At 36.9% G+C, this 12,166-nt stretch overlaps 1 protein-coding gene across 1 annotated transcript in view; it reads left to right on the forward strand.

Moving 5' to 3' along the window:
* The window catches only part of LOC135845406 (deoxyhypusine hydroxylase-like), a 152,570-nt gene extending 143,374 nt beyond the window's left edge, over positions 1–9,196 (forward strand). The window contains exon 3 of the mRNA XM_065363919.1: positions 5,759–9,196. Coding sequence (XP_065219991.1) covers positions 5,800–8,043 — 2,244 coding nt within the window. The 5' untranslated portion in view covers positions 5,759–5,799 and the 3' untranslated portion in view covers positions 8,044–9,196. The remainder of the gene's footprint in view (positions 1–5,758) is intronic.
* Positions 9,197–12,166: the final 2,970 nt, after the last annotated feature.

The raw sequence follows: 12,166 nt of genomic DNA on the forward strand, positions 1-12,166 counted from the left end.
GTGCACCGAATGCGCTGAAAAATCATATTCTGCATAATCGTTTCCGATTCCAAAAAATACTGGAACAGGTGTGCCGTTACGACTACGAGTACCAGCATCACAATAACGACAGACAGACGGTCCACGACGTAAGATTTTTGATCGAGTTTTTGTCGTCAACAAGTCAAGCCAATAGGGACACATTTTGGAAGGAAGAGTGGTCAGAAATCCTCTGTATAATGTCCCCTAAGTGTGCGCAACAGATCATGAAATTGTGCCTTCAGAGTGATGATGAAATTGCCTCGTTTAAGACATCCCACTTGGAAAGCTTCTGCTTCGAAATGGTGAAAGATGGGAATTTCAGCGAAATGAGCGAATTTATTCAGTCGTGTTCCGACGATCCGGTTGTCGTTTCCACTCACAGAGTAAGCGTCCTGAAGTCGAATGAACTGCTCTATTATTTGAACAGTTATGACTTTCTTCCACTACAGAAATTGGATTCATTTGAAGCATTTCTGAAGGAGACCTTTCCCGATACAGATGAATTAAACGAGTTTAAAAGAAACTTGATTTTAGGCGAAGAGTCGATGGAATATTTTCGGAATTTGATACAAAGATGTCATTTCAGAAATCTTGGCCTTTTAGTCGACCATGTCATGTCCTCGATGCCCGAGTTATCCTTGGCAAAAAGCAAATTTTTGGAGTTTTTGAGTCGCGACGTCCTAATTGCAGGCGAGTTGACATACGAGAGGAAGGATGATTGGAATAATTTCATTTAATGGTGTCTGGATGACGATGATGCGGCTGTGGAGAATTTCAAGCTGTCGTTACCCGTCGAGCAGATTTTCAACACCTATTTTGAGAAATGTTTACCGTATCTAAAGCTACCCGGATGGTGGACGAATCCTCTTCAAAGTATGAAAATAATGGAATGTGTTTTCCCTACGCAAGATGCTTTACAGAAGTTCAAACTTGGTAAACTTGGTGCTTTCGAAGATGTTCCCGAGATCAGATCGATATTCGAATCGAATACTAAGGAATCGATCGATAAGGTTTTGATGTGGTTTTTTAACGACGACAAAGAGCAAGTGGAACAGTTCAAAATTTCTTCGAATCATGTCAAGTTTCCAAAATTGAAACCAAGATCGGGAATGAGAAGTTCGAATGTTACTTCGAATCGTTTGAGACGGCGTAAACGAGAGCGTAGTTTCCAAAAGGAGGTTTCTGGAGCGTCTTCGTGTCGGGTGAAGTTGAGGAAACGAAAGCGATCTCAGTCAGATAGTTCTGATGTTTTTTCCTATCGTGCAAAGTTGCGCAAACGAGCCAACTTTTCCAAGAAAGCGAATAAAAAATGTAACTGAAAAACTTGATAATTCGTTTCATTCTTTTGTTTAGCTTGAAAATAGAGCGATCTTTATTCGTTAAAGTTATTCACACTTTATTTTTTATTTTTCATTTTTTATTTTTTTTAATTTTTTGAGCAATTTTTTATGGTATTTTTATGAGTTGAAGTTTTGATATTGTGTTTTTCACACATGTGGTTGTTACGTTCTGTGTATGCTGAAGATAATTTATGTTTGTGTGTTTTGATGTAAAGTTAACAATTGTAATAAATAAATTGTAATCGAATTGGGTACTTATCTGCTTCCATTTATTCAAAATTCAAGTATTCAATAATTTATGATGTTTTTGACCTTGGATAACCGAAGCGTGAGCTCACATTCTGTATATGCCTACTCGATAGCTATTATTGATGAATTGCTTAAAATATTTGAGCAGGTTCGATAGTATTTGCAATAATTTTTTCAGCATAAAATTTTGGGCATTGAGGAAAAAATTGGAAGGTATTTGGTATCCTACCACCTTTACCGATTCTCTATAATTTTTCACAAGCTCGGTTTACAAACTCCAATTTCATGAACGACGGTTGTTGAAGAAAAGATTGTTAGCCAATCAACTGATTAGTTAGTTGGTTAGGTGCACGTACAACCGCCTCCAAAAATAATACCAAATTTTTGAAGAAAACGAATAAAAAACGGAACTGAATTTTTTTTGTTTGCCCTACAAAATGTTACGTGTTTCTGTTTCATTAAAATTGTCGTTATAAGTCAAAAGCAGATAGCAAATATAATCATGAGAAATGTGTACCTACTTACTTCGAATTTAAAGTTCTCATTGTTTAGCTTCTAATTTGTATTTTATTTATAAGCGCGAAATAAAATACCTACTGTACCTACAATCCTACATGCATTGCTTATTCATGATTTTTTTTTTGTTATTGTTTATAAATTCAAAATTAACAAAAAAAAATATTTTTTTAAATTTACTGTTTTCGAATAAATTTTCCGAATTTTCAATTTCATGTTCAGTTTTTATTTCAATTTTCTCTTTCTAATTATGAATGTCTCAGTTATTGATAAATTTTTTAGAATTTTTAATTTGGTTTTCGAAGTTTTGATACTTATACCCTTTGTGATTATATTTTGTGAAAGCATGTTCAACTTTATCCTATTTATGCCCCACCAAAAAGGGAACGGGGCTCATCAAGGATTTGCTTTCAATAATTAGGTACGTGGAATGCGATTATACATATAAGATTACCTCAAATTTGGTCCAATTAGGTATTTTGATTTTTCGTAATTTACAAAAATTTGAAAAAATTGACCCCTCATTTACAAAGTAATTTTAAGGGGCAAGGGGGTATACTACTCATTAAAACGATATTCATGTAAGTCTCATACAAAACAAATTGAAAGTATTTTTTCGAATCACTTCCAGTTTGGTTCGGACCTTTGGGGGTTGAACAAGATTTACAAATTCGAAAATCTATTTTCAAGTTGGGCTCACCTTGGTGTAACATTGAGTCCGGCTTAAAGATTGATTTTCGAATTTTAAATCTTGTTTAATTGAATAATATATCTTTTGGTCGCTAAAGCATATTCTTGGCTAATTCAACTCATCCAGTTTAGTTTGAAATTGGAAGAATACTTGAAAAATCAGGTAGAATTTGACCCCTCCACAAGTTTTTAAGAATAATTCAATGATTTGTTGAAGGCTATTATTTCTGTAGCTATAAGTGTTGACCTTTTTCATCGTGGTGGTGGTGGGGGGGGGGGAGATACTCGAAATAACATTGAATAGTGCTTTTCTGATGGAGATAGGCCAAATCCAAGAATTGGAATTTGAAAAAAAAAAGAAATAATTCATATTTATTGAGGAAGAGGACAAGAATGGACCTAATTTAAGCATTGAATGGTTAAAAAAGAACGGGGGGGGGGGGCTTCCTGGCACGACTTATTTTCACTGACGTGGTTTGAAACATTTTTCTGAAGACACTCGACAACTTCAGGGCGTTGATAAATATTTTTTTTACCAGTAGGTGTTTTTGACGCTGTGCTGCAGTTGTGAGTATTAAGTAAAACTTGAAAGATTTTCCTGTCATGTTGGTAGCCTACATAATTGTGTAAAGGTGAAAATACTTACCTGAACATCAATGTGAGAAGCATTGCATACGATACAAAATAATTATTGTTACTGGTTCATTTTTATTTTTTGTTGATAGCGATTAGATGCCTCGTATGAAAGCTTTTGCCCTTGCTTAGCTCGGATTTCTTTTCTTTTGAGAACCGAAAGTTCTAAAAAATATCATTCAACTTTTAAAGTTTCAAAGTGAAAGAATCAACTTCTCGCATAGACGAACTAAAAGGTAAACAAGGAGAGAAATTAGTGGTTGAATTGAAATCACTAGACAGGAAAACAATCGAAGAAATTAAGGGTGTAGTTTAGTAGGAAATAGGTAAAAACATTGAATCTTAGTTAAGAAACTACGAAGAAACGAATTCTGGAATATTTTTCATTTTTGGATATGTTATTCAGAAAGCGTTTATCAAAGTCGCTACGAAGCTCTTTTTTTGAAATTTGCTTTTAAATATTGATTATATCGATTCAAAAATGGCTAATTTGGGCAAATTTTGGCTCTTTTCATTCGACCATTATACGCTCTGGGAAGATTATTTCCAGAAAAGGGCTTCGTAGCGACGTGTAGATGGGTTTGAAGATACTTCATATTTATTTGCGACGTTTTTCATCTCTTTGCTATCGATACGTTGAGTAGTTTTTGAAAAAATACGATTTAATGAAATGTTGGACTTTTTGAGAAAAATCCAACATTTCTTGAAACTGTATTTATTGAAAAACTATTCAACGTATTGACAAATGCATGCACAGGATTGTTCAAAATGTCTTGGAAAACATGTATTTCAAGTTTGAGCCCATTCGAAAAGACCAATGTTAATAAAAAAAGGCATTTTGGTTATGCTATGAGAAAATTTGGTGTATTGAGAATATCCCCCTAAAATGGCCCTAGGCAGATAAGTATGGTCGAGCGGCCCTCGGGACCTTCGGAGGTTAAACTTATGTGATGTATAGGTACCCCCAAGATAAGTATTTTCTCCAAGTTTTGGACCTCAACTCTGAGTGGTTCTTGAGTAATTCCTCGAAAATCGTTTTTAATTTTTTTCTCAAGATTAACTAGGCCGATTTTTTTCAAACTTGAACCAAAGTGTACGTATGCATAAGGGCTTTTCCCAAAAAAATCAACAGCCTCCTCCCCCCACTTTTGCCACTCCAAAATTTCGATTCAATTTTTCAAGGTCCTCCTTACCCCCCCCCCCCCGGGCCTTTTGGCACACTTTTTGAAAAATATTTTTTAGATGCAGTATTGATCCTAGAACAACATATAACTTACCCAAAATTGTACCTCGGGTGCGCCATAGTCAAATTCGACCAAAACCAACACCCCCTCACCTGTAATAAGGTTAATATGGTACCTACGCCACTGCTATTGAAGTAATTTCTGGAGTATTGTTTGTGATGTTGTAATTTTTAAATGAAAATGATGTTTTTGAGAGTCGTTATTCACAAATTTCGATTTAGGGGCAACGAAGCACCCCCTCCCCCAAATTTGGGTGAAACTTTTAAAAAGAAAACTGGGGCATGTGACATATCGAGTTATATGATTTTGATAACGCTGAACACGAATATGACGGTAGATTCCTGATTGGACCCCACCCACGGCCCCCAACACCTCCCCAGATGAGGTAAAAATTCAAAAAAGAGGGGTTGTTCGTGCGACACATGAAAAAGTGTGTTTTTGGCGACGCTGAAACCGAATATGACGTCAGATTTTTAATTGGACCCCATCCAAGGCTCCCAGCACCTTCCCAAAGAGAGTAACCTAAAAAATGGCTTCATTCGGGTGACACATGAAATAGAAAGTATGTTTTCGATATCGCTGAACACAAATAGAGCCTTAGTTTTTCAAATTGAAGTCACCCATAGCTCCCAGAACCTTCTACCATGGGTAAGTAATTGTCCAAAAAAAATTTTGGGGGCCATGGATGGGGTCCAATCAAAAATCTGACGTCATTCATATTTCCGAGTAATTTTCAACTCAAAATGAAGCATCTGCTGACTTCAGTGAAAATCCGCGGACTTTTTTTTTGGGTAATCCACCCTATTGTACCTAATGTTCATTTTGCTGGTTCGAAAATAATTGTAATTGAATGTACCTACCTACTCACATTTATTTCTATAAATTACATAATTCTCCATTCTCGTGATTCAACATAAATATCTGGCTTACACGTAAATCACCATGATGCATTTTTAATCAAGTCGAACAGAACCGAAAATTATACGTATAATCTCATCAGTAATTTACGTACCTATATTATAACGTTGGAGGAGTATGAAAATAATTCGGTGTTTTCGATTGCAGATTTGACATTTCTTCGTGACGCACTTTGTTGTCTGAAAATTATGGAAGCAAACAACAACGCTGCCTATCTAGACGAGAATCCATTGGTTTTCTACTCAAACCCTGGCCAGTTGCAGGAGTTGGCTTGTGTCGCTACAATAGCTTCCGTATGGTATTGCCAGATGAAAACAAATCGTTCTAAATTTACCCTAGAAAAGGTAATAGACGTGGATTGCTCAGACTTCGCTCTGCTACCTTCAGTTCTCAAGCAAATGATCGAAGAACTTATCCCGGTGGTAGAGAGGTCTTTCAAGAGATGGCTCTACTTTCACCGCTATGTTTTTTTCGAGCGTAAGAAAGCTGCCGCGGCCGCCGTTCTCGATTTTATGAGTTTTATTTCGTGGCATGCCGATGGAACAATTCGTTTCGTGCAAACGGCTAAAAAGTTGATCAAATCTGATACGTTGAGCGACACTGAGAAATACAGAATCGCGTGTATGTACTGTTTTGTCGACGATATCAAAAAACTATGGCCAGTGAAGACGGCGAAGAATTTCAGTCATCCAATGATCGAGTATTGGAGTTCTCGTATGAGTAGAAAGCAGTGCGCGATTCCGGTGGAGCCGGGGTGTAGCTGTATCGAAGCTTCATTGTTGAAAAACGACCGAGCTGAGACTAGATCGGCGTTCGAGTACCTTTGGGGATTTTTAACCGCCGAAGAACGAGTACTGAAGGTTATGAATGTACGCAATTGGAGCGGAGGATGGTGGTCACTGAAGTACGCGTTGTGTAAATTGAACGAACGTCAGCTCGAGCATGTGGTGAAATCAAGTGCCGAAAGTATTTTCCGCTCGATGGTAAGCTATCTGAATGATTTTGTAATTCAATTTTGGAATCGCGTGAAAAACATGGTCACAAATCACCAATTCTTCGAAATAATCAGTGGTTTATTGTATTGGTGTAGTCGAGGACTCAATTTGGCTTTTGAGATGTGGCTCAGTGCACCGAATGCGCTGAAAAATCAAGTACTGGATAGTCAGTTTCGTTTGCCTGAACTACTGACATCGGTGTCCGGTTTCCTTGCGTCGAAGTATGCTCCGCACCAAGATACGAGTATAAGATTACTGATCGAGTTGTTGTCGTCAACGAGTCAAGCCCTTAGGGACAACTTTTGGAACGGAAAGTGGCGAGATATTCTCCGTATAATATCCCCTAAGCGTACGCAGCAGATCATGAAAGTGTGCCTTCAGGGTGATGATGAGATAGCCTCGTTTAAGGCATCCCACTTGAGTAGGTTCTCCAAAATTGAAAAATACTGCTTCGAAATGGTACAACGTGGGAATTACAGTGATCTGAGCGACTTTCTTGAGTTATGTTCCGACGATCCGGTTGTGGTTTTCACTCACAGAGTAAGCGTCTTGAAATCGGAAAAACTGCTCGAACATTTCATCGGTTATTTTCGCGTTCCTACTGTTCCAGAATTGAATTCTTTTGAAAGATTTCTGAGAGGGACCTTTCCCGATACCGATCAATTAAACGAGTTCAAAAAGAATCTGATCATCGGTGAAGAGTCTATGACGTATTTTCGGAGCTTTATACAACGTTGTCATGTCAAAGGTATCGCACTTTTCGTAGACCATGTTCTGTCCTCGATGCCCGAATTATCCTTGGCTAAAAGCAGATTCTTGGAATTGAGCCGCGATGACCTAATTTCAGGCGAGTTGAAATTTATGGTGAAGGATGATTGGACTGATTTCATTAAATGGTGTCTGAATGACGATGATTCGGCTGTGGAGAATTTCAAGCTGTCGTTACCCGTTGATCAGATTTTCAACGCCTATTTTGAGAAATGTGTTGCGAGAGCAAAGCAATCCGCAGTTTGGGAGAATCCTTTTGAAAGGATGAAAATACCGGAATGGATTTTCCCTACGGAAGAAGCTTTTCAGAATTTCAAACTCAGTAAACTTGGTGCCTATGAAGATAACCCGCAGATCACATTGGTGATCGAATCGAATGATGTAGAACTGATTGATAAGGTTTTGATGTGGGTTTTTAACGAAGATAATGAGCTGGTGGAAAAGTTAAAAGTTTCTCTGAATCGTGTCAAGTTGTCAAAATTGAAAAAAAGATCTACAATGAGAAGTTCAAATGTACCTTCGTATCATTTGAGACCCCGTAAACGAAAGCATAGATCCCAAAAGGAGATTGCAAAGCTGAGAAAACGAAAGCAGTGGTCCCCGACGGATAGTTCTGATGTTTCTTCCTATCGTGCGAAGTTACGAAAGCGGAAAACCGCCTCTAAATAATTCCTTCGTTTTGGAGGATGTAGGGGATAAAAACTTCCACAAAGGCTTAAAATGAAGTTTCATCCCTCCACTAACACTGTACAAAACTTCAGGGGTCAAGGTCAACTTCAAGTATGTTTTTTTTATTGTTGAGTGACGAGTGTCAAAACGACAGTTCGGAATTTTGGACGCCTAATATGGACCACCTATAAAATTTTATAATAAACATACTTTCGTTTTCTTCAATATGTCATATTTATTTGTAGAAATGAACAAAAAAATGTATTCTAAGCAGTGCAGGTTAATTTTGAATATTTTTTTCAAATTGTTGAATGACGAGTGTCAAAATGACATGTTCAAGATTTTGGACGCCTAATATGGACCACCTAAAGAATTTTAAAACAAACATATTTTTACGTTTCAAAGCATCATATTTATCTGTAGAAATGAACAAAAAAATTATTTCAAGCATTTCCCTTTTCAGCGGCTGTAAGAAATGATGAAAATGAGAAAAAAAATCAATATCACAGGTGGTCCATATTAGCGCACCCCATTGAAAAAAAACTTTGCACCAAAAATTTCTGTTCATACCCTCATTTTTAGCAAATACTGATCACTCCAGCAGAAACTACGGGTGCTGGTCCGTTATTTAATTGGTGCCCTTACCCTTAACAAATTGCGTACATACGGTTTTTGTTGTTACTCTACAAAATATTACGTGTTATAATCAGAAGAAATACTTCGAAGTTGAAGTTCTCATTGTTTAGCGTTTAGCTTCCAATTTGTATTTTTTATTTATGTTCATAAGTTGATAAGTACTGTATAATATTATGCTCATTGCTTATTCCTAATTTTATTTCTTGGTTATTGTTGAATTTGTGAACGTTTCACGTCTTATTCACAATTTCATCTCAGTAGTTTTGTCAAGATTGCAAAAAATGCGGAACTTTGATTGTTGAAATTATTGACACTTTCTTTATTACAATTTTTTATGGCATCGATTTGTTGACGGTTTGATGAGGTTACCTTACTTATTGTGTCTCACGCATGAGGTTTTTCTGTTCTGTTTATGCTATAAAGATTATTTTACGTTTGTTTGTTAGTTAGTGTAAAGTTGACTATAACCATTTTATGTATCTACCTACCTATTTAATAGATTGTAAACGAATTTGGTATCTTCTTATCCACTTGCATTTGCCTATTTGTTCAAGTAGGTATTCAATAATTCATGATACAGACAGGGTGCCCAGAAATATCGAGTACCCTTAAGAAAGTTTTCTACTAAATACTTTGGTTGGTCACAGTGAATGATAATAATGATAGCGCATGATTGGTTGTTGGACTGGCAGTGTTGGCGTCCCGTAACGGTAACTGTAACGAAAAACGAAAATAACGAAATTTTTTCCGTTACAAAGGACTGGAGACTGGAGAGATAACATTCCACCAATCATATGCATCTACATATTTCACGTTGCCAACCTATATTTTTAATGAAAAACTTTTTTAGGGTACTCGATATATCTGGGCACCCTGTAGATATTTTTGACCTTGATAAATTGATTTAGGGGGACCATGAAGTAATATTTTGTATGTGCCTATCTGATAGCTACCTACTGTTGATGAATGAGTTGTCTGAAATATTTGAGTAGTAACTTCAATAAAATTACTTGCAACCGTTTTTTCAAAATTAAGTTTCAGACACTGAGGATAAAAGTGTAAAGTATTGGGCATACGTAATTCGATTTATGAGTAAATTTTAGCATCGACCATCTACCATGTCTACTATTGTGTAACTTCATCAATATTCTGTTTTGATTATTCGTTCAAGTAAAGGCGGTATCAAGGTGGTAACTTTCTCTGGTTCTGAGAAATCGTTACTGCGCAATTTTAGGAAGCGCGCAAACTTAGGCACATTTACCCTAGTAGGGTAAACTGCAAGTATAGCGGTAAACAATGCTGTTCACTTCTACTTTTCAGCTCGTTAAGTCAATTTTCTCAAGGAAGACTTTCGCGGATTTCAAAAAATTTAGTACCATTGGAAAGAGGAGAAAAATCTCTACAATTTTGAGTCATAAAATAATGAGGTCCTCTAGATGGTTTAAAAGTTCTGCCACCTCAAAGTGCAAAGTGGACTGAACAATAAGTTAAATTAGCTACCTTTTTCACCTTGCTAAGTCAGTTTCCTCAAGGAAGACTATCGCGGATTTCAAAAAATTTAGTACCATTGGAAAGAGGACAAAAATCTCTACAATCTTGAGTCATAAAATAATGGGGTCCTCGAGATGGTTTAAAAGTTCTGCCACCTCAAAGTGTAAAGTGGACTGAACAATAAGTTAAATTGGCTACCTTTTTCAGCTCGTTAAGTCAATTTCCTCAAGGAAGACTTTCGCGGATTTCAAAAAATTTAGTACCATTGGACAGAGGACAAAAATCTCTATCATGTCGAGCCATAAAAAAGTAACGTCCTCGAAATGGTTTGAAAATTCTGGCGTATCAAAGTGTGTACCGGACACTTGGACTTGGACAGAACAAATCACCAGCTTGAACCTCTTGAACCCTTTTTTTTTTTAAAGGGGCCCGCAATCCGAACTTGCTCGGTGCGAGAAGTATATTATTTTATGTAGGGTCACAACTTAGTATCTACCTGGAAGGGGTTTTCTACAGAATGTAAGAAGGGGAATCAAGATGTGCAACCACTTATATGTACACTGTGTGACGTCAGAGCGTTTTGCCCGATGGGGATACCGTGGGTTACCATTCTTCAAAATCAAAATCGCGACAATGCGCTGCTTCCCTCCTCGCTGCTCCCACCCACTGACAAATCGTCGCGCAGCTACGCGCCCTTTTCAAGCCTCATCAAGGGACTGGGCATGTAGCTAGGTAAAGCCGGCATCGCCGCATCGGGGCAGTGTTGAAATCTACAAACGCGAGATGCTCGTTTGTTGAACTGTGTGCTACGATGTGTTTATTTCTCATGTACCTACATAGTTAATTAACTGGGTATGCGCGTTATTAATTGGTTTCGGGTGCATTGTTGATCATGTTCGAAGGAGGTGTTCTCTGAGGGACAAGAAGTTGAATACATCACCCATAGCCGGGGTAAGTTGACCGATATTCATGCTGTACAAATTTGTTGAAAATATTTCATTTCTAGGCAGAGTATATATTTTTAAATTGTCCCCACATTTTCAAGAAAAGCCCTCCCTTGGCCGCACAAAATAATATTGTTCCCCTTATGTATGAAACCTCCAAAGTTGAAAAATATCGAAAAAGATGAAAAATTGATATCTAAGTACAATGTACATACATTACAAACAAATTATTTGAAAATTTTTCATTTCCGAGCAAAATACTTCTAGATAATTATTTTTCCAAGAAAACCCTTCTTTTTTAATTCAATCTTGGAGTTTTTTTCAAAATGAGTCCTTTTTAAGAAAAGACTTCCTTAGTTACTTGTTTGATGTTCCATTTTCATAATGTTTATTGGCAATTAACCCTTAAAGGCCTGAACCAAACTGGAAGTGATCCGGAAAAATGTTTTCAATTTGTTGAATGCGACTTACATGAATATCACTTTAATGTGTAGTAGGTATGCCCCCCAGCCCCTCAAAATTACTTCATAAATGAAGGGTCAATTTTTTCTAATTTTTGTAAATAATTACGCAAAAGCAAAATACCTAATTGGCCCAAATTTGAGGTAATCTTATACATATAATCGCATTCCACGCACCTACTTAATCATTGAAAGCAAATCCTTTCCTTGATCAGCCCCGTTCGGTTTTTGGTGGGGCATAAATAGGAAAAAATTAAATATGCTTTTACAAAATATATTCACAAAGGGTATACGCAGCAAGGTATAGAGCAATTTTTTCAATTATTGATTAACTGGTTTCGTAAAAGAGGCTACTTGGGTGAAGTGTATTCTCATATGCAGTACTTGATGTACTCATGTCTCATGTTTTAACCACTTTTACAAAACCGTTTACTCGAAAATTGAAAAAATTGCTCTATACCTTGCTGCGTATACCCTTTGTGAATATATTTTGTAAAAGCATATTTAACTTTTTCCTATTTATGCCCCACCAAAAACCGAACGGGGCTGATCAAGGAAAGGATTTGCTTTCAATGATTAAGTAGGTGCGTG

The sequence above is a fragment of the Planococcus citri genome, chromosome 4, assembly GCF_950023065.1.
Source record: "Planococcus citri chromosome 4, ihPlaCitr1.1, whole genome shotgun sequence".
NCBI classification, from domain to species: Eukaryota; Metazoa; Arthropoda; class Insecta; order Hemiptera; family Pseudococcidae; genus Planococcus; species Planococcus citri.